The following is a 22,180-nucleotide window of genomic DNA, read 5'->3' as shown; positions in this document are numbered from 1 at the left end:
AAGTACCATATGTAGGAAATGCTATCTCGTTTTGGTTTCAGAGATGCATGTCTCCACAGAGTTTATAATTGCACTTATGTTAAGAATTTTAAATGGGAGTACAACCCTATGCCAAAACTGTATTTCAGTCTGAAATATCTATTCCACTGATGAAGAAAAAAAAAAAATATTCTGTGTTTTTCACCTGTCATCATGCAGTTCCTTACATTCTACCTGATATTTATTATTTAATCCATTGCATTTATATAGTTCAACATCAGTTATTTAAGCTATTGGAACTAAGCAATAAAATTAGCATTTCAGCAGTATTGCTTCAAGGACTAGTTGTGCATGTCTGAAGCAATTCTACAAATCTACAAACTATAAAAAAAATAGTACCTGACAAGCGGTGGCATTTAGGACCTAAAAAGTGATTCTGATTTGAAATAAATGTGTGGGCTCTACACTCTTGAAATTCCCTTACCTCTGAATTTGTTACTACCTTGGTTTCCAACCAGCGGTTAAATGTCCTGAGATTAAAATGAAGCTTGCACTGTCAGGTAAATAATGAGGCTCTGAGTAGCCTCCTCGATGATTTATTACATCTTATTACAACAACAAAAAACCTCCCTTTGTCTGAAAAGCATTTCCTTTCCCACATGTAAGCTTGTCCTTGCTTGTGGTGTCATGGACATAAAGATCACAGATGAGAATGAGCACATTAGTCTCTTTGTCAGTGCTGTGCATGTGTTCCAAAGGAGCTTTCACTGTGTTTCTTGCTATTGCAATCAGAATGGTACTATTAACTTCTCTGGTACTGAATTCAACGTTTTTACATTCCAGTTCAGTTTATTTCTGATCTCTAAGCAGTCATGCCTTCTTCCTGATCGCCTTTATGGACTGACAACTTTTGATGTTAGCAAACAGAGTACATACAGATATTTGCTTTTGACTGAAGTACATTGTGTTCTTGGATTGTGAGGATTTTATTTATTTTTTTCCTTGCAGCTATTTTCTTAGAGGGGGCAGGGTATAGAATAATAATTATATCTTTGTTAAAAAAAAAAAAAAAAAAAAAAAAAAAAAGTTATGTTGCGATGATCCTTTCAGTAAAAGTGTTACAGTTCAGGACATCTCATGAAAAATGTTTGATTTTTTATTTATTTATTTAGAAAATAACTATTTCTGTTAAATTTAGTTTGGCAGACTGATATTTAAGTATTTTTATTTTTTTTTTACCTTTTCTTGCTTCTGCTATTTATATGACAGTTGAAGAAAGCATTCAAATCTGGTTTAATTCCTTCTTATCCTGGCTGATTACATGAAATATCAGTTAATAGCATTCCATTTAATGTAGCTTTTCTCCAAATTGCACATGGAGTGCTACTGTGATAATTACTTTTTCTGTGCTTGTCTTTCCTTTAATTTTTCTATCAAGAGAACTGAATAATTATGGGGTTTAGATGGTTTTAAAGTCCTAACATCTTAAAAGGTAAAATTTGTCACATAAAGTTAGTTTTGAGTATAATACTTGCTACCTCTAGAGATGTTTGTCCTGTTGGACTTTCATATCAATTATACAAAAGCAATCTAGTGAGCTTGGGACATTCAGGATACACTATATGTTGTGCTGTAGTTTTCAATGAGTCCTTTTTTTTTTTTGTCTGTTTGACATTTTCTGTCTTGATTAGAGCTTGAAATTTACATGACTCTTTTTATCCTTGTTATTGGTTCATGAACATTTATTGTCCAATTATGTAAGGTAATGGATGTTAAAGAGCTAAAGCTACTTAGGATTATAATGCTGAAATTGTGATGATTGAAGAGTAGATTGTTGTTTGGCATAAATAAGCCCTTCACAAATTATACTGGCTGTGTTGGTTAGGTTATTAGTAGGGTCGTGGGACCATAAGATAGTTCATGTTGGAAAGGACTTAAGAAGGTCTCCAGTCCAACATCCTGCTTAAAGGAGAGTCATTTATAAAGACACCAAATTGTTCAAATCCTTACCTGGTGAGCTCTTGAAAACTGAAATAATTTGATTATTGCATAATCTCTCTGGACAGCCTACTTATTATTCAGTGTTATGGTGTTCCTGGTGATGCATTATTCTAGTCTCTCTAGGATAGCGACCTCCTTCAGGTTGTTGATGAAAGTGTTAAATAGGACAGAACCCTAAAATACTCCACTTGTTACTGGTCTTCAGGTAGAGAGAGTATGACCAGCAGTCACTTTGCTCTAAGCCTGACCATCCAAATAGAATTTTACCAGCCTAGCTGTCCACTCCTTCAGACTGTAACAACCTATGTGGTGGATTGGGCCAAGTATCCATGCAGCCACTTGGTCATTCCTATCACGCTCATCAAGACAGGGATAAAAACAGGAAGACTGGGAGTCAGAAAACTCATGGGTCAACATAAAGACAGGAAAAAGACTGGCAAAGAACTGTTGCATGCAAATCAGACTCTGGTTGGGAAACAATTTATCAAGCATTAACATGAATGCTTAATTAAAGATTTTAATATTGGGAAACAACGAAGATAACTACTTAAACACTTGGGAAAACCACCTCCTTCGCCCTTTCCAGGCTCAAATTGCCTGTCCTTCCACATTCCTAGTCTCCATTCCCCTTTTTTTTCTCCATCAATTTTACACTTAGGTTACTTTGACTCCCTTCCATAAGGTGACGAGTGATGCAAGAGGCTGGGATGAGGACATAGTGGTTTCTCTCTGCCATTCCTTTCTCTTTTTCCACTGCTGCTTCTGCCTAACTCATTTCCTCTGTTCCATCATCAGTTATCCACAGGCCACAGTCCCTTCAGGGGCATTACCAACTACCATGCAACATTTGCTATTGCTCTTGCCTTCTTGTTCCTCTGTGTTGGTGTTCCAAGTGGTGCCACAAACTCCTCTAACTGGTTCAGCTCTGTCCTGCAATCAGTCTGTTGACCTAGCTGGAACTGTCTGTGTCTGTCACTGGGCAACCCTTGGACTCCCTCCTGCAGAACTCACCTATGCAACCATCCCTGGAAACTAAAACCACCCTGTAATCGGCAATAACCCGCCAGAAAAAGAATTTAGAATTAATTAATTTACTTGAGATAAATGAGCAAACAGCACCGGGCTGGCCAGGCACACAGCACTGAGCATGCCGGGAGTCACCGCTCCACCAAGACGCGCGCTCGGCTCCTTGCGGGGTCCTTTCTTATACAGTTCTTTTTCCCGCCGTTGCAAAGCTCCGCCCCCTTCTTGGAAAATTCCATCTTCTGCGTTGTGGTTGCCGCTCTTCAGGGCATGCGCAGTCATTCAAAATGTTATATAACTTATGGTTCCATACACCTGATTATATAAGAGGGTATAGCTTCCAACATTAACCCTCACATAACCATTACGTAACATTCAACATTTTACAAACATGAACATAACTCCTAACACTTAACAAACATATCTTCCAGCATTTAACATAACTTCCAACATATAGCAAACATAACTTCCAGCATTTAACAAACATTGCAGTTTAACACCCAACCATATACATTCACATTTGATCAGCAAATTAACTTCATGATTCACCTATTACATACCCTATATGCTTGAAAGCTAGAATATTGTGGAAGGCGGTATCAAAAATCTTGGCAAATTCAAGGTAATTGCCACCCATGAAACTAATAGGCAGTAAGGTTGATCAGGCATCATTTACCCTTAATCAGTCTATGCTAAGTGTTCTAATCACCTTATTCTGAGTTTTTTTTGTTTTATTTTTGTATATATTTCTGTAACTTTTTCTTTTTTTCTTGTATTTGTCTACTTTTTTAGGATGTCAGGCTGTCATCCTTCCTGTGAGATCTTTTATTTTAACTGTTTTCTCCACCTCTCTATATACTCCAGTTAAAAAGATAAAATGCTTAGCTGAATTTTTTCATATTTTTTTGTATAGGTTCTGTAGTATAGGATGAGAAAATACAAAACCTGAAAATATAAAATTTAAGCTGATAAAAGCCAAATTGTATTCATAACCTCCTTTATATTTTTCAGCTCTACTTCAAGTTACAATTTCACTTAGCAAAGTTGAGCTCAGTGTGGGTGAATCCAAGTTCTTCACATGCACAGGTACGTATTTTACTTGTGTGTATTTTATTTTAGATTTTGCATAATTGATTCACAATATTTGTTTACATTAGCATATTTTTGTATACTCAAATTGACTTCAGAGAACTGCAATAAATCCCAAATCTTCATTGGCTTCATGTTTCCAGTCTAGAAACTATTATTTTCAGACTCTGAATCACTCAGTTGGAATTGTCTGTATCAGTTAATCTATATCTGTTAGGAGTCTTTCCTGGAGAGGCAGAAATCAGTCAGGAGGAGACTTTGCCTTTGCAGCTGCCTTATGGAAATCCTTGATGTTGGTGGGTTGCCGTCTTCCACTGAGAATGGCACATGGCCTGACTACACTTACAACTTAACTGACTGATGAAGTGAGCTGTTGATCTAATGACTGCTGAACTGCTTGTTTCTTTCTTTTAAGATTTCATACATTTCTGGCTTCATTTTTTCCCTCTTAAAACCTTGAGCTACTAGTTATTCTGTCTCAACAGTCATGCATCTGATTGCAGTTTTACCTTGTTTGTCTTTCTACAGACTTTCTTACAACTCTCATAGTTTAACAGTTCTCTGACACTGCATAAGCATTGTGGCTTGGGTAGGCATATGGTTTGCATGATATCTATCTGAACTTCTAATGTTGAATTGTTTGGGTTTGTTTTGTCTGTAGCCATTGGCGAGGCTGAGAGCATAGACTGGTACAACCCACAAGGAGAGAAGATTGTTTCTAGTCAAAGAGTGGTTGTTCAGAAGGAAGGTATTCGAGCACGTCTAACCATTTATAATGCAGACATAGAAGATGCTGGTATATATCGGTGTCAAGCAACAGATCCTAAAGGACAAACTCAAGAAGCTACTGTTGTTTTGGAAATTTATCGTAAGTAAAATATTATCAATTAAAAAATGAAAGACTATGTTCTAAAAGCTATTGAGAAAGTAAAGCCTATTAAAATATCTTCCTGAGCTCTAAACTTTATCTGGCAAATAAATACATCTCCTGCAGTCTAGTTAATAGATGTTATGATGAAGACTTAAATTAAATGGGTGGCTACTTTGTACTGTTGTAGATCAATTTTCCTTTATATCACCATGTTATGATATATGCACTGTATGCCCTTCAGGGAAATGAAAAAATGGGAGAAAAAAAGTTATATCAATCTAATTCTTATTACAAATACATCTACAAATTATTACAAGTATATGCTTAGATAAAAGTGCAGAAGTGCAATATATATAATAAAAAAAAAATGAATTAGTTGTGGTTTTTTTATGTCAGGCTTTTCCTATTTTTGGCCTTATAATGGAATTTTGCTATAAAGCATTGAAGCTTAATGTGATAAGCAACCAAAATGCATTTCAATTGCAAACAATTAATTGAGGGTTATATTTGAAGAGCAAATACTTTCTACTATGGTAGGAGATTCTCTGAAAGGTTTGGGTTTTTTTCAGTTTAGTTAAATAACTTTTCATTGTACTATATTCTTAAATCAGTAAAAAATTACTAAAATCAATACATTAAGTAAGTACACTGTGAAGGTATAAGGCAAGTTTTTTCTTGGTGAAAGGGTGGGACATATGCCAGCAGACTTTCAGTTGAGTTATTCTCTAGTTTAATTGGAGGATTGTTTTTAATATTAAAAAATATTATTTTTTTTGTGGATGGACTGAGTGATAAGGAATTGCAATGAGGCAGAAAATACAGAACAGAGTCATGAAGCACTGCTTCTGAAAGATAGGAAGACATACTTAAAAAAAACCCCTGTTTTTAAAACCACAGTTAGAATGGTTATAGCAGTTATGATCATGTGATGGCTTGAAATTTGGCAGTTTCATCATGTCTGATTTATATGCTCCAAACTGTCCTCTGAAATGTGAGTGGCAGACTTTGATCCTGGAGAACATAGGACAGTTAGTTTCTTCTTCTTTGAGGAACAAAATCTTGGAGAAATTTTTTTTCAGCCAGTTGGTTTATGCATTTGATCTTGAATGAGTTCATGGATTAATGCATCTTAGACTTCTAACACTGAATTCTAATAATATTGAAGGTACTCATTTCTCTAATAAAATTAAATATCAAGTTTGGTTATTTGGGGTTGGAATAATTAAAAGCCTTTTCAGGTGTAAAAACCCCTAAAAAAAACCAACAACAACAAAACAAAAAAAAGTTACAAATTATTATGACTTAATAATGTTAAGTTTTTTTCATAGTTTCTCATTGGACTATAAGATTTCATGTTTTACTCATCTGTTTTCACGGTCAGTGAGTCTTAAGTTCCATCTTTTAAATAAGACTTTTCCAAATAATTTTGGTGGTTTTGATGGAAGTTTTGTTTGAATAAAAACGAACTTTTAATTCAGTACTAAGATCATGAGGAATAAAACACACAAGAGGGTAAATAGACTATTAACCTGAATATATAGACCTCTAAAAACACTAGAGTTTCAAAACTGGGTTCTGGAACATTGCAAACCATGACAATGCATTAATATATATGTTTAGTTTATATGAATAGAACAACAATCTCCACAATGCAAAAATACTGAAAAATCATTTCTGCAGGCAGAATGGAAGTCATGTGTCCAGGACCATTTGATTCTTATCCAAAAAAAAAAAAAAAAAAATTAAATAATTTGGTATTATCAGAATGAGAAGGTTTAATAGACTTCTTTATCTGATTTGGTGCCACGTATAATATTAATGCTAAGTGAACTGGAAAGTGCTTAATATGTTCTGTTTTCTTCCTTTTCAGAAAAGCTCACTTTCCGAGACATAGTATCTCCCCAAGAGTTCAGGCAGGGAGAAGATGCAGAAGTTGTTTGCCGTGTTACTAGTTCACCTGCTCCCATTGTCAGCTGGTTATATCGAAACGAGGAAGTCACAACTACTCCTGACAGTTAGTATTTTGGTAACTCTTTAAGTTATACATTTCAATTAATATTAAAATATTATTGTAATCTTGGAGGATGGATTTTGTTTAGCCCATCAGCTTAAGTAGAATTTACCAGGTTCTGTGATCTGTAGAGAATATGCAGTGGTTTCCTTCATGTATATGTTGTTGTGTTTTTTCCATTTGGAAATTTTGTCTAGATGTAACATGAGGGTCCAAATGGCCAAAAGATTGCTGGGAGCTCCTTTGCATGAATTCTTCCTAGGTTGCCACGTATGTGGGAACTGAACACATTTTTAAAACATGCACACATAAACTTTGCTGTGCACACAAAGCTCTGACACTCACCAAGCACTGCACCGACTTCGATATACTTGCACATTAGCTCAGAGATCTGAAGGTGGATAGGCCTTTTGCACTGTTGCAAGAATTTACTCGTGTGACCGTAAGCTACCCTTTGACTAACAAACAACTGGGGATATTGGCAACCTGGTTAGGCTATATTCCATAACAGCGAGACTGATAAAAGTTAGGTGAAGATGAAGCCCACCTTCCCTGTATGTAAGTTCTTATCCAGCAGAGAGACAATTAATCAGACAAACAAAATTAGTGTGATTTACCCTCTCAAAAACTAAACTGTTTTTTTAGTGCTGTCTCAAGAGTCTTCTAGGCCTGTATGGAAACCAAAACTTTACCCTTTTTCCAGAAAGGGCACTGACATTGATGATGAACAAACATACCCATCTTTTCATCAGTCTTTATCTCTGCATGTACTAAAACTCAAGGTTGAATTAAAATTCATGTTCTTTCTCTTTCACGTTCTCGCTTATCTCACACATGAAATACTTTTTGTTAACAGACACACACACAAAAAGGTTTCCAGTGTTTAAAGAGGGGCTAGATCTCACCTTTTCAAAACATTTTGAAGCACAGGTCTCTTGGAATCATGTACGTTCTATGAACAGACTATCAGCTGTATAATTGATGTAAAAGATTTTGTCCTGAATGTTGTTTATCGCTGTTTAGGAATATCAGTGTTGTGGGAAATCTAGCAGGCATTAAAAATCTAGCAGAATCAAAAAGGAAAACAAAGTGTGAAAATGACACTTGGTTGCTAGTTAAAACTGAAAGATAATAAATCTCATCACTTTCCTTTACTAAAAGGATGACTCTAGTTAAAAGGGAACGAGAAAGACAGATTAATAATTAGTGTGCAGGTTCTTCAAAAACCACACACACTGAACCACAGGAAGTAATTCTCCTAAAAAGAGTCCATTAATACTGCCTGGTTACAGTGGGTTGACCTTGGCCAGTTTCCAGGTGCTCACCCAACCACTCTCGCACTTCACCTCCTCAGCAGGACAGGGGGAAAAAAGTGAGATGGGCAAAAGCTCTTAGGTCAAGGTAAATACAAGATCACTCACCAGTTACCAGCACAAGCAAAATAGATTTGAACTGGTGAAAATTAGTTGATCTTATTGCCAGGTAAACAGATTTGGATGGTGAAAAACGACTACATTAAAGTAACACCTCCTCCCTCCTTTTTCCCAGGCTTGACTTTACTCTTTCGTTATCTACTCGTTAATGCCCCCCACCCCAAGCAGTGCAGGGGCTTGGGGAATGGGTGTTGTGGTCAGTCCATAACAGCTTTAGTGTGGGTCCTTCCCATGGGCTTCAGTTGTTCAGGAGAAACTTCCTCCAGCCTGGCATCCTCCACAGCTCGAGTGTGGATAAATATTCCACCACAATCTCTTCAGGGACCCTCCTCTGGCAGCTGGAGCCCCTCATCCTTTCTTCCCCCTCTCCCCTCAGTGCTCACAGGGCCTTTTCTCACACTTTTACCCTCACACAGGGTTTCCCAGGAACTGCCATGGTGTCTGCAGGGCTCAGCCTTGCCCTGTGGGGGGTCAGCTTGAGGCAGCTGGAGCCAGCTGTGTCTGGCATGGGGTAGCCCCTGCCCCTCTACACATAGGCTGCCTGCCACATGCCATGATATTTTGCCACATTAACCAAATGCACTAGTTTAGACAAAAAGGACAGAAAAATTCAAGTCAGATCTTGCTTACTCCTGCAGATTATAATTTTGCTGATGTGTATGTAGGGAGTGTATGCACACTTGTTCAGAATCTGATTTTTTTCAGTGACCTTAAGCTACTCAGAAAGTACTGAATTTCAGTTTGTGCAGAAGGTGGAGTGGTCTGTTGCATTATGTCTCTGTATCCATTCCTGTGAAGTGTTAGATTGTGGTGAGATACATCATTGAGTAATAGTGAATGAGTAAAGGAATAGGAGGAGGGAAGGAGAGCAATCGAGCTGAGAAATTATTTAATGCAGTGCTGTAAAATGGGCACAAAGACAGTCCAGACACAGAAGAAAGAAGCATTTTCTTACTATAAATTTATCGATTTATCTTTTCTTCATATCTTTAATATTTTTTTTATTGTAGGTAGGAGTTCATGAAAATTCCACTCATTTTACAATATTTTATAAATTGAACTGTAATTTGATGATTTATCAAAGTAGAAAGTTATGGATGGAAAATCCAGATTGAGTTTTAGCAAATGGCAATGTATATTGAAGTAGGAAAAAAAAAACAAACAAATTCCTCTGCTGACATTTTGCTTCAAATTTGATAGATGTTTTCTTAGTGAGCATTCTGATCGTACAGAGAAAGTACATAAATACTACTAATGTAAGTTAGTGTTCCCTGTGTTGTCTTGGTTTACTAACAGCACTTTAATCTCTTACTTGCTTTCTAGATCGATTTGCAGTATTAGCCAACAATAATCTCCAAATTCTTAACATCAACAAAAGTGACGAAGGAGTATACAGATGTGAAGGAAGAGTGGAAGCCAGAGGAGAAATTGACTTTCGGGACATAATCGTTATTGTGAATGGTAAGGAGTAAAAGTTGTTGAATTCACTTCTTGCTTTATTTGATTATCATAGCCTATTTAAAATCTATCAGCTTCTAAAAAATCCGTATTAAACTGATTAATAGAGTTTTCATGTCTCTTTCATATTTTATCCTATAAATGTAATTACTTATCATATATTTTTTTATTTACTATAATGTGCAATTAGAACTTATTGCATTTAATAATATCCGTGTATATAAATATGTAAAAGATGGATTATTGTTTTTAATCATTCACAGAAAATTGACAATAACTGAAAGACTTGAGTTTCAGATTATAACACATAGTAGTTTGGTTCACCTTGTATTTTATGTACTTTGTCAGTTTAAAAAAATCATTTATTAATACTCCCAAAAGTCACAGATACCTTTTGTTAAGATTAGTATTTACATGTTATTATTACTATTATTAAGGCATAACATATAAAAATTTACTGAAAAATGGCCTTACACATCTTACCAGTTTATAATAAACAGTTAAGAAGGAATATGAACAGGTTGAGACAAGATGGAGCATTTATCTCAACCTCTTGCTTAAATTCAAAGTTGGCCAGTTGAAAAATAAGTGTCTCTTCATATATTGTCCAGAAAGGGCACAGTTCCTAAAATGTATTTTCTATCTAACATTCTGTTCAATGCCAGGTTTTCCGTTAAACTATTTCTAGCATGCATATTAGGTTCTTAGTTTTAAGTGCTTTGTCCTTGACTGATCCTTCTCAGCAAACCGCAGTTTTCAGAAGTTGTTGCGTAAGTTGAACTCTCAGTAAATTTAAGGAGAAAAATCAGCTTCTGGCCCAGGTATTACTCAGTCCATATCGTCAAGCAGCAATATTTCAAGCAGAATTCTTTACATTGATGTAGATTGTATACAGACAGTGGCAAGCAAACAGTTGATTATCCTACATGATGTGATACAATATAACAGTACCTGCCCTGCACATTGTGTTTCTCTCTGTGCATTGTGGTGCTATGTTACCATGGCTTCTGGCTATGTACGGTTCCAACAGGGCATCTGATAACATTTTAAATGCTTAATGAGATTTTCCTCTGCTGTTAGTTATGTACATGCATATAAGCCTATGCTCTGTGTAGTACCTTTCAATTGTATTTGATACTTTTATGCTACTTAGCTGAGTAAGCCTGTATTTAACTGAAGATATCAGACTGCAACCTATGGTGTGACTTCACATCTTTTTTTGGTGTATTATATCCACAAAATTGGTTCTTCATGTATTTATTATGACTTTTAAAAGGAAAGCTGACAGTCATATCTAGACTTCAGTCCGTAGTGCTGGGATGAGATGGGATGCTGGCTGAGTGATTTTGACATGGTTGCTCATGTAGAGTAGTATCAGTGAAGAGATTTTTTCTGCTTCACTTATAGAAATAATATTTTTTCCTACATAAAGCTAAATTTATTGAACTTGGCCCAAAATTACTTTCACTGTAGTATTAAAAATCAGAAAGAAAAATTATAGTCTTTCATGAAATGGAAAATCTATGAATGAATTGGATTGAGAAAATAAAGGAAAAAAAAGAAAAAAAAATTTAAAAGGAGCAATGTGTAGGCCGGTAAAAGTTACAAGTCTCTGTTTCCGCCATATCTCTTTTTACAAAACACAAGCAAAAATGCTTACTTTGGATTATAATCCAAGTTTAGTATAAAAATAAAGTTATCATGACACTATCTGTGCATAGATACTATTAAAATTTAAAACTTTGCTGTTTATTTGCTTACACTGCAATAATGCTATCACAGTTCTGACGGTGTGGATGGACTGTTCCCCACAAATGCCTAGAGGATCTATAGAAAGATCTAAGATCTATGCAGACGTATCCTAAGAACCATACAAGGTGTCCAAAGCTGGATAAAGAGAAGCTAAACAACATAGAAAAATTGGTGGTAAATAACACATTTTCAAACTGGCCACTGGTAAGAGGTGGGGTCCCCAGGTATGAATATTTGGCCCAATGCTGTTTAATATCTTCCTAAGTGATCTGGTTGATGGGATAAAGTGTACCCTGAGTAAGTTTGCTAATGATACCAAACTGAGTGGGGAAGTTGACACTTTAGAAGGAAGAGCCACCCTGCAGAAAGACCTGGATAGTCTGGAAGAGTGAGCGTAGAAGAAACTCTTGAAGTTCAACAAGGACAAGTGTACGACCTTGCACCTTCCTCCCACTCTATGCAGCACTTGTCAGGCCACACCTGGAACACTGTGTTCAGTTCTGGTCCCCCGCTATACAAAAAAGGGTGCTGACAGGCTGGAGAGGGTCCAGAGGAAGAGCTATGATGATGATGATGATGACCAAGGGCCTGGGAAGCCTGCTGTATGAGGAAAGACTGCGAGAGCTGAATTTGTTCCGCCTGGACAAAAGAAGGCTCATGAGAGACCTCATCACCATGTGTCAATATTTTGAAAGGCATCTACCAAGAAGATGGAGACTGCCTTTTGATAAGGAGTCATGTAGAAAAGATGAGAGGTAAAGGGTACAAGTTAATCCTGGGGAGACTCCAATTAGACACAAGAGGAAATTCTTTCACAGTGAGAACAACCAGCCATTGGAATAATCTCCCCAAGGAAGCAGTGGATTCCCCAACACTGGACATCTTTGAGATTTGGCTGGACAGGGTGCTGGGCCATCTTGTCTGGTGGGACCAGATGGTCCCTGTGGTCCTTAGCAACCTAGTATTCTGTGGCTCTGTGATTCTTACTAGAAATATTCCAGGAGACCTTGGTACATCATATGACCCATCATTTTACATTGTTAATTTTTTTTTTTTTGAGAGTCTGTAAGGAGAAGCAAACTGATGGGGTTAATAATTAAATCCCTAACACTAGTCCTTGCTCTCACACATGTATTTTGGGTTCACAGTGGAAATACATTTTCAGGAGGAATATAGTGGCTGATGTTGTTGAAGCATTGCTGACTTATTTTTTTTCTACTTCTAGCCTTGAATTTTTTCTAGCATTTCTTCTCGTTTCTTGCAGTGAGGTCTAAATGGGGGGGGTTTAGAAAAAAAAAAAAAAAAAAGAAAAAGAGAAAAAAAGGAGGAAAGAATAAAGGGTTGTATAAAACAGAACTAAAGAATCAAGTCCTCCTCAAAAGAAACATGTTTTTTTGGTTCTTCTCTCTTTCTCTTTGGCTTGTTAGATTTATTTCTTAAAATTTCGTTACTGTCTGGGAAGTTTCATAAATTGCATAGATTTCCTGACCTCACTCGCATAGATACAAAATAATTATTTTTGATTGAATTATAATTTTGTTTTAACTTTGAAATGTGAGATACTTGCCAGCATAGCTTTATTTGTTTTTTCCTCATTTAATTTCACACTTTGGTTCAATCCTATGTACCTACAAGAACAGAATCAAAGATAAACAGATCTCTTCCCAGATCAAATGAGGAGAAAAATAAAATTTTACTTTTGAAAATAAAATAAGTCTTGCAATATGTCTTGGAAAACTGCACTTTCTTATAAGCAGTGAAGAAGCTGCTGCTGCTGGCAAGAATTTTTTAATCCCTTCATGTTACTGAGTATGTTTTCAGTTCTAAATATTAGAATGCACTGTAAATGTCTAAAAATGTATATAAGGTTTTCTAAGTGACCTTCTAATGGAAGGTGTTGTACACCAGAAGGATTTTGTACACTGAGTAATGGCCCATGCAGTTTCACATACAAAACAAGTGATCTGTGAAACACTTAAATTTTAGCATAGGTTACAAAAGTGTGCAAAGTGCATTACAACATTTACTTGCTGATCATTGATGATAATGGTACATTTTTTAAAAAAACATTTAATATATTTAAGGTTCAGAAGCTGGGAAGGTTTCTTAAGCAGAATATTAAAGCTAGAATATTTGTTGCAAAACAGCAGAAGTTGATTCTCAACAGTGAGAAAAACCTGTGGAATTGCATTGGTAAGCCAAAAGCAAATTCAGTGGGATTGCCTTTTTCTCCTTTCCTCTAGTGTAAGTTAAAGTTAAAAATTATAACTCTGGGTCACTCTGATCACAGGATGTTCTTGCTAGTGAAGTCATATTTTCTGAAACTGATCTTATTTTCCCTTTCCTCTTGCTTTCTTGAACATTCCTTGTTTTCAACATATCCTCTTCCTTCCAATTTGATGGAATAGTTTTTTATTATTTTTTTTATTTATTTGATGTTTGACAGTTAATGAAAACAGATTTAGGACATCTGCCTTAGAATTACTGTATGTACAGAGATATTTAATATCAGCCTGAGTGTCTCTGAGAACACAATTACAAATTTTGGAAAACAATTTCAAAAAATAAATTGTATCACTTGGGTTCTATATGTATTTCACCTTTTGAAGCTAGTGATAATCCTGGCCAGGAAATATGCAGGAGTTCAGTAAAAATTATTAAATATGCATAATCAAGATTACTACATACTGACACCTGTTTGACATCAGTACATAAATGTATGTCAGCTTTATAATTGGATGAAAGAGAAAGAAGACTAAAGATACATTTTCATTTTAGGCAGTTAAATTAGTGCCAAACTTAGCTCTCTGGTGGTTTATAAATGCTAGGTATAACCTCAGTCACTTTAAAGTACTCTGTAAGGAAATTGAAGAACTGCTGGAAATAGACTTAAAAAATTTATTCTAGGGAAAAAAAAGGTTATAAATGTTCTGATAGTATAAAAATGTTTGTATTTAAGAAAAATAAAGTAATACTGATAGCAGTGATTCATATTTTAACTTTATCTCTAAGTGTAACCATTAATTCCAAAATTAGGATCCTATCCTGTGCTTTAAGTTGCACGAAGTAATATGAGTTAATGTGGGTTTTTTGTGTTTTCAGTTCCCCCTGCAATTACCCTGCTACAGAAATCCTTTAATGCCACTGCAGATCGAGGAGAGGCAATAACTTTTTTCTGCAGAGCTGCTGGATCACCTCCACCTGAAATCAGTTGGTATAGGTAAGTTGAGTTGAGGTCTGTACTGTAGAGTACAATGTGTCACAATTTTTATCATAGTCCATTAGGCTTAATTTCTTTTCTGAATTTTAAGAGCATCTGCTGTCCATTTCTTTTCTAACTTCTAAAGAGAGATTAGACATTAATAAGTGAATGGACTCATACAAATTTGATTACACTCAGGTTAAGAGCAAATGAGATAAATGTAAAAAGTAACTGAGTTACCGTACTGACATGGTTTCTCCATATTTAGAGTAAAACAAATAAAGCTGAACCAATGAGTCCATATCTCAAAAACAATACAAGGAAAAATCTCCCATGGACATTAATGCATTAGGTAAAAACATACACAGTTATGCTATGATAAATATCCAATACACATCTGCAATACTTATAACAAAGATAATGTTTTCCTCATCTTTAAAAATGGATTCTAATCCAAACTCTCCTGGCTGGAGCAACCAGAGATATGAAGACAGGCTGGGGGAAGACATACTACAGAACAGCTCTGTAGAGAAAGAGCTAGGGCTACTAGTGGATGAAAAACTGGACATGAGCCACCAATGTGGATTTGCAGCCTAGAAGGCCAACTGCGTCCTGGGCTGCATTCAAATAAGTTTGGCCAGCAAATCGAGAGAGGTGATTCTGCCTCTCTGTCCTGCCCTGGTGAGACCGCACCTGGAGTACTGCATCCAGCTCTAGAGTCCCCAACACAAGAAGGATGTGGACCTTTTGGAGTGTGGCAACAAAAATTATCAGAGAGCTGGAGCACCTCACTTACGAAGACAGGCTGAGGGAGTTTGGGTTGTTCAGCCTGAAGAACAGAAGACTCTGAGTGGGCCTTATACAACCTTCCAATACCTGAAAGGCGCCTATAAGAAGGCTGGGGAAGACCTGTTCACTAGGGCATGTAATGATGGAACAAGGGGTATTGTTTTTAAGCTAGAGAAGGGTACATTTAGGTTGGACATTGGGAAGAATTTCTTTAATATGAGGGTGGTGGTTCACTGGAACAGGTCGCCTAGAGAGGTGGTGGGGACTCCATCCCTGGAGACATTCAAGGTCAGGCTTCATGGGACTCTGAGCAATCTGTTCTAGTGTGAGATATCCCTGCGTATTGTAAGGGGGTTCAACTAGATAAGCTTTATAGGTCCCTTGCAACCCAATACAATCTATGATTCTGATTCTATGATTTCTACTCCATTCTCCTGGAGGGATTTTCATTATATCGATTAGAAAGTACATACATACATATATATATACATATACATATATACATATGCATATATATGGTTCATCAAGACTATGGGCCCCTTTTATATGCAGTTCAGTATTGTGTCTTAGTTGCCTTTTAAAATGTGCAGTGACATCTACACCTCTCTCATTCTCTCAATTGAAGTTTCTTTAGCAAGGCATGCATAATTTGGATCCATCATTCTGTAGTTTTATCTTCTTTACAATCCACTAATATTTTAGTCAATTAAAGAAATTCTCTTGATTCTCTTTTCTCTTGTTTCCTTTTCAGTTTACAGTGAGTAGATTTAGCAGGTCAGTTTCAGGTAGGGCATGAAAAATGGCTTTATTTTTAAAATCAAGTAACAGTAATATTGAGGTGGCATATATATCCCTCTTTGTTTACTGTAAGCCAGATGCTGGACAAAATAATAGTTTCAAGCTTTAAAATCTTTCAGACAGTACCTAATGTGGTAAAACTTTTAACTGTTTATGTTGACCTTTTTTATTTCCAAGTGTTGACAGTGATTGTCAATTTAAAATGGAGGCATCTGAACTAATGTGTCAAGATTTCTCAAGAAATTATTTAGTTGACTTAAGAATTAGTAATTTTGAAATACCTAGTCAAGAAGCAAGGTCAGCAAGGTTTACTTGCTGCTCTATTTAATATGCATGCATACTTTGTTGATGTTTAGTGGACCAAGAGAATATAATTCTTTCACCACTTGACTGATATCTCTATTGAAGCTGATATTACATTAGTGTAAATCATAACCTTCAGAGGTGCACCACTCTAATATAATTAAATTAGCCAGGACTGAAAGACAAAAATCCAATTGTACAGGTCACGTCCTGGAAATCTTTACTCACATGAACAGTCCTGTTGAAGACACAATGATAGTTTGCATCTATGGAGATAATTTACACTAGTAAGTTCAGCTGGATCAATCCCCTTATCTTTACTGACAGACTTAGAAGTATCTGACAAAATAAATAATCCTCTTTTAATGTGTTATTCATGTTTTCCTGTTCTCCAACATCAGCATCAGTCTGAATCTTTCTTATTTCCTAGGGAGTTCAGGGAAATGCTCATAATCTCATTTCTGCTTAGAAACTGTCATAGATACAGGTGATGTTTGTGATAACAGGCATTTGGAAGCTACTTCTGACCTTGAATATAGATTTCTCTCCTAGCAGAAATCATTATTTTATTTTTTTTTTTTGTGAAACCACCTTTGTGGAAAGTTAGACCTTTTCTGTTTTGCAAAACAATTTCTATTATTTACTACAGAAAGCGGATGAAGGACTATCACAACGGTGTCTTAAAGGGGTCAGATACGTGAACTGGGGTTATTTACAAAAAATGTTACTAAAACACAACCTATTTGGATTCAAAGGAAATCCTATTGATGAGTATTAATGTTCCCAAGTAAGAAGCAGTATTTTTGCTTTTAGGGAAAACATTATTTTAGAAAATACAAAATTTATGTAGGTATCAGCATTATGTGAGCAGAAGGAAAGTGGAAATCATTGTTGCTCAGATCTTGGAATAAAACTACATGTCCTAAACTGGGCATATAGAATAGAATATTTCAGTTATGCTTATTGGTTTAATTTTTAAAATAATTTGTTTTCAATAAATTGACTTTGTCAGCAGGATTATCAATGCCTATGAAAATCAGGCAATTTTTATGAACTTTCTTACTTCTGTGCAATCATCAACTGTAGAAATAAGAACAAAAGAAGTCTACAGGAAACGAGGCATAATGACAATAAATTTAAAAATTTAGGTTTACACTCTTGAAAAAAAAAGCTGTTTTGATAAGTGTATGCCAAGGTCCTGAAATGGACTGGTCAGCTTTGATCAGCCCTCAGAATTGTTCACAGGTTTTATTATTTCTGTGCCATCTGGTCAGAACTCATTATAACATTTGGCAACATGCCTGTTTACTAAGTTGTGGCTAGCCAACAAGAACTGAGAGGAAGCAATTTGGAAGGGTTCTTTGTGTGCCAATAGACTCTATGTGTAAGTAATTTAAAATATTTTTATAAGTTGGCACTTGTTACTAATGTGAACTGCAACGGTTACACTTTGAAAATATGCATTTAAATGTTTCTCGCATACAAGTGTGTATGTGTCCAAGCAATTTCCTTCTGTCCTTCCTTGAGTGTAAGCAATATGTGAAATTCACAAGCATTTTTCTAAAATAAAGTCAATACTGAACATCTAAAAATAAAGATATTGTAGTATTTTTAATATGTATGTATATCAGAACCTGACAACAAAATTCTGAAGCTGGGGTATTGAACGTCAACATGCAGTCCAGAATGCTTTGCTTGTGTCTAGAACGTGCACTTTCTTTTGAAAAAACACTGTGATCATGGAAAACAATTTTTGTTATGCTAAAATTAACTCCTTTCAATATATACACCAAATTTATGCCATAGGAGTTAATTCATTTTTGGGGATAGCATAATAGCACTCTCTTCTCTCAAAGATCATTTTAACATAGTAATTTTTCCATAACACAATATTTCAGACTTTGGAACCTGCTGGTTGATCATACAAAATTTTTATTTCTGTAGGAATGGTAAAGTCATTGAAGAAAATGAAAAATACATGCTAAGAGGCAGAAATACAGAACTAACAATAAGAGATATAAAAATTATTGATGCAGGACCTTATATCTGTAATGCTAAAAACAAAGCTGGAAGTGATAAAAGACAGACATTCCTTCAAGTTTTTGGTAAGTACTGCATAATCTGTTCCATTCTTCCTGTAAAATGTAAACAATAGGGAACTGAGGTCATAATTCACAATTTTCAGGGGAACAGTATTCTGGCAATGTGTGTACTGATGCAATATGCACACTCTGTATGCTTTTACAATCTTTTCCTTCCTGGTGGCTACTTTAACCTTTATACCTAAATTTAAGACTGGAAAGGCTGTTTTTAGCATTTGCTTATTCCATTATTCAGATACAGTACAATGGAGTGTTAAGCTGTTAATTAACTCTGGTTTTACTTTGAAAATCAGCTGCTTACAAGAAAACCAAGAGGAGAAAGAGGGGAAGTTTATGAAATGGGATAGACCTGATTATTTCAACTGCTAAGAAGCACTTTTTTTAAAATAAGAAAACACCACGTAGAGGTGTTCCTGACTTTTTAAAATTTGTTTTTCTTTCTTGATTTTGAATTGTCAAAGTACATGATTGCAGATGTGATCACAAAAATGTTGTCTGATCTGAGTTTCAAAGGATAAAAGTAATAACATGAAAACTCTTATTTGTCTTTCTATGCTCTACCATTCAGTCTGTGCTCATGATTCTCTCTTTTATATAGAACTGATTTCTGCAGTGATGACAGTAGTATTCATTGGTTGTAAGCAACCAGTAACAACTTAGCCCTTTTCTGAGACAAATTCAGAAGAGACCAAGGAACAAGTCTGAAAGAAAGTTGTTTCTTTAGGATGTGTTAGACAGCTTAACACCAATCTTCTCTGCAGAAAGAGAACTTTTCAACCAGTAAATGCTTCTTTTTTATTTGGCAGCATCACATTGTTAATAATTTTAAAATACATGTCTTATAATAAGCAACTCCTTACCTTCCAAAGAAAATAATTTTAATGAAATTTAAGCATAATTTCTTTCTGTATTCAAGACATCTTTAATTTCAGTCAGGTAATTCAGTTAACAAAATTTTAAGTACATTCTAATACAATTAATTATTATTTTTTTTTGGCAAATCAGCAAAGACATGTAGGCTTCTTGGATTTACATTCCAAGAACCTGTATTTTAATTTGTTTCTTTTTTTGCTAGAATATGGCAAGCAAATACAAATTCAGTTTGAGAATGGCCTTGTCAATTAAGAAACAAAATTGTTCCTAGTGATTACTGTCAGGTAGATATATTTGATGATTGAGGTAGCTTATTAATCGTTATATATGAGTGAATCTATAGGAGCAAAACATTTTTATGAAGATATTTTAGTGCTATGGAAGAGAGTAATATTATATACTGTTCTGGTTTGGTTTGGTGGGTTTTTTGGTAGCGGGGAAAGGGCACCAGGAGTGGCTCCTGTAGGAAGCTGAGAAGCTCCCCCTGCTCCAAACCCAGCCAAGGAGCCATTAGAGGGACAATAGATGCACCTCAGTGATTAACATACGAAAGAACTGATACAACACCTGAGCAGAGGAGCACTTAAAGGAGAAGAGCTGTGCAGGGGAAGGAGGGAGGGGTTGGTGGTTGGTGAGGAAGAAGGGGAAGAAGGTGCCCAAGCAGAAGTTTCCCTGCGGTCCATGGCGAGATGGCAGCTGTGCCCCTGCACTCGTGGGGTAACGTGGTGGAACATTCCCTGAAGGTGCCAGGAGGGGTGAACTTGGCCAGGGACCCGGATTCTGTGGCCAGAGGATTTGCTGCCAATGGACTCTGATTAGGCAGCTTTGGAAGACCCCGGTGCCAGGGGAGGTGGCTGTTCCCGAAGGAGCCCCTGACTCTGTGGGAAGCCCGGGCTGGAGCAGCTCCGGACCTCGTGGGAAGGACTCATGAAGGAGAGGTTCCTGGAGGACTCTCTGCCATGGGAGGGACCCCGTGGGGAAGCAGGGAATGGCTGTAAGGAATCCTTCTTGCTGAGGAGGAAGGAGCAGCAGGAACCACCAGCCTGTGAACTGACTCCAAACCCCATCCCCTGTCCCCCTGTGCTGCTGGGGGGAAGGAGGGAGAGAAACTGGGAACAAAGTGATTTGGTCCTGGGAAGAAGGGAGGGGTGGGGTAACATATAGAAACCCTGTTCTTTGTGTGTTGTCTGTGTCCTGTGTGTTTGATTAGTATGAGATTATTCTTTTTCCCTAGGTTGAGTCTGTTTTTCCCAGGACCTTAATTGGTGAAGAGCCCTCCTTGTCCTTTGTCTCAACCCATGAGCTTTGTCCTCCTCATCCCAGAGTGTGTGTGTGTGGGGGGGGGGCTTGAGTGAGCGGCCACAGGCTGGTTCTTTGTTGTTGTGTTGGGCCCAAACCACGATATATTCCTAGTTCTACAAGAGAATTCTTTCATGATATTGTACAGATAAGTCCTCTAAATGAAAGCGTTCACATATAATGAGAAATTCTATTGTATATGTAAATAACCTGACAAGGTAAAGTATAGATTTGGAACTGTAGTTGCTGTCTCCTTGTGTCTATAACATGGAAGGATTTGAAGACTGCTAACAATATCTGGAATCTTTTAAATTTGTCTTGCCACCAATTTACTTGGTAAGTAAGAATGAATAGCTTTTCTGTCAGAGGAGTCTTCTGTTCTTAACAGTGATAATACCACTACAAGATGTTTATTAACAGGGCATTTTGTTAAGTTCAGTAAAATGTGTAAAGCAGTTAGATATTGCTAAAGATTAAACTCCAAGAATATTAATAATTATTTATTTTGTCCTCAATAATTTTTATGTTAAGACAAACATACATTATCATAGAACCAAAGAATTCCTAAGGCAGGAAGGCATCTCTGGAGACCATCTATACCAACCCTCTACTCAGAGCAGGGTCAACCAGAGAAGGTGTCTCAGCACCATGTCAAGCTGGGTTTTTAATGTCTTCAAGGATGAAGACTCCACAGCCTTCTGGGCAATTTTTTTTTTAGTCACTCTCATTAAGAAGTTTTTCCTCTTTCTGTGTTTCAATTTGTGCTCATTGTCTCTTGTCCTGTCACCAAGCACCACTGAGAAGATTCTGGCTCTATCTGTACTTGCATCTATCCGGTATTTTTACACATGGCTAAGATCCTTGGAGTCTTCTCTACTCAAGGGTGAATTGCTGGTTCATCGCCAACTTCTTATTCACCAGAACTCCCTCAGGCTCTGTCTTTAGAGCTGCTTTCCAACAAGTCAGCATCCATCATGCACTGATGCACAAGGTTATTCCTGCTCAGATGCAAGATCATCATACAATTGTTGAATCTTTGCTTTATTCTTGAAGTGCTGGAGAGTAGCGAGAGCTCAGAGGTCCCTGAAGGGCAGTGAGTCAGGAGCAAAGCATATGAACATAGACACCAGGGCAGAGGCCTCATCAGTCAGAACCTATCCCACACTAACCCAGCAAGGGAGCAGGCAGCCCTGGGAA

General features: G+C 36.6%; 1 protein-coding gene across 1 annotated transcript in view; it reads left to right on the top strand.

The window, feature by feature from the left end:
• Positions 1-3,638: 3,638 nt before the first annotated feature.
• NCAM2 (neural cell adhesion molecule 2) overlaps positions 3,639-22,180 on the top strand; it is a 113,403-nt gene continuing 94,861 nt past the window's right edge. The window contains exons 1-7 of the mRNA XM_009995441.1: positions 3,639-3,654; positions 4,015-4,089; positions 4,754-4,960; positions 6,834-6,977; positions 9,731-9,868; positions 14,720-14,837; positions 18,654-18,814. Coding sequence (XP_009993743.1) covers positions 3,639-3,654; positions 4,015-4,089; positions 4,754-4,960; positions 6,834-6,977; positions 9,731-9,868; positions 14,720-14,837; positions 18,654-18,814 — 859 coding nt within the window. The remainder of the gene's footprint in view (positions 3,655-4,014; positions 4,090-4,753; positions 4,961-6,833; positions 6,978-9,730; positions 9,869-14,719; positions 14,838-18,653; positions 18,815-22,180) is intronic.

The sequence above is a fragment of the Chaetura pelagica genome, unplaced genomic scaffold (assembly GCF_000747805.2).
Source record: "Chaetura pelagica isolate M959 unplaced genomic scaffold, ChaPel_1.0 scaffold23, whole genome shotgun sequence".
NCBI lineage: Eukaryota > Metazoa > Chordata > Aves > Apodiformes > Apodidae > Chaetura > Chaetura pelagica.
This window is presented reverse-complemented; position numbering and strand designations above follow the sequence as displayed.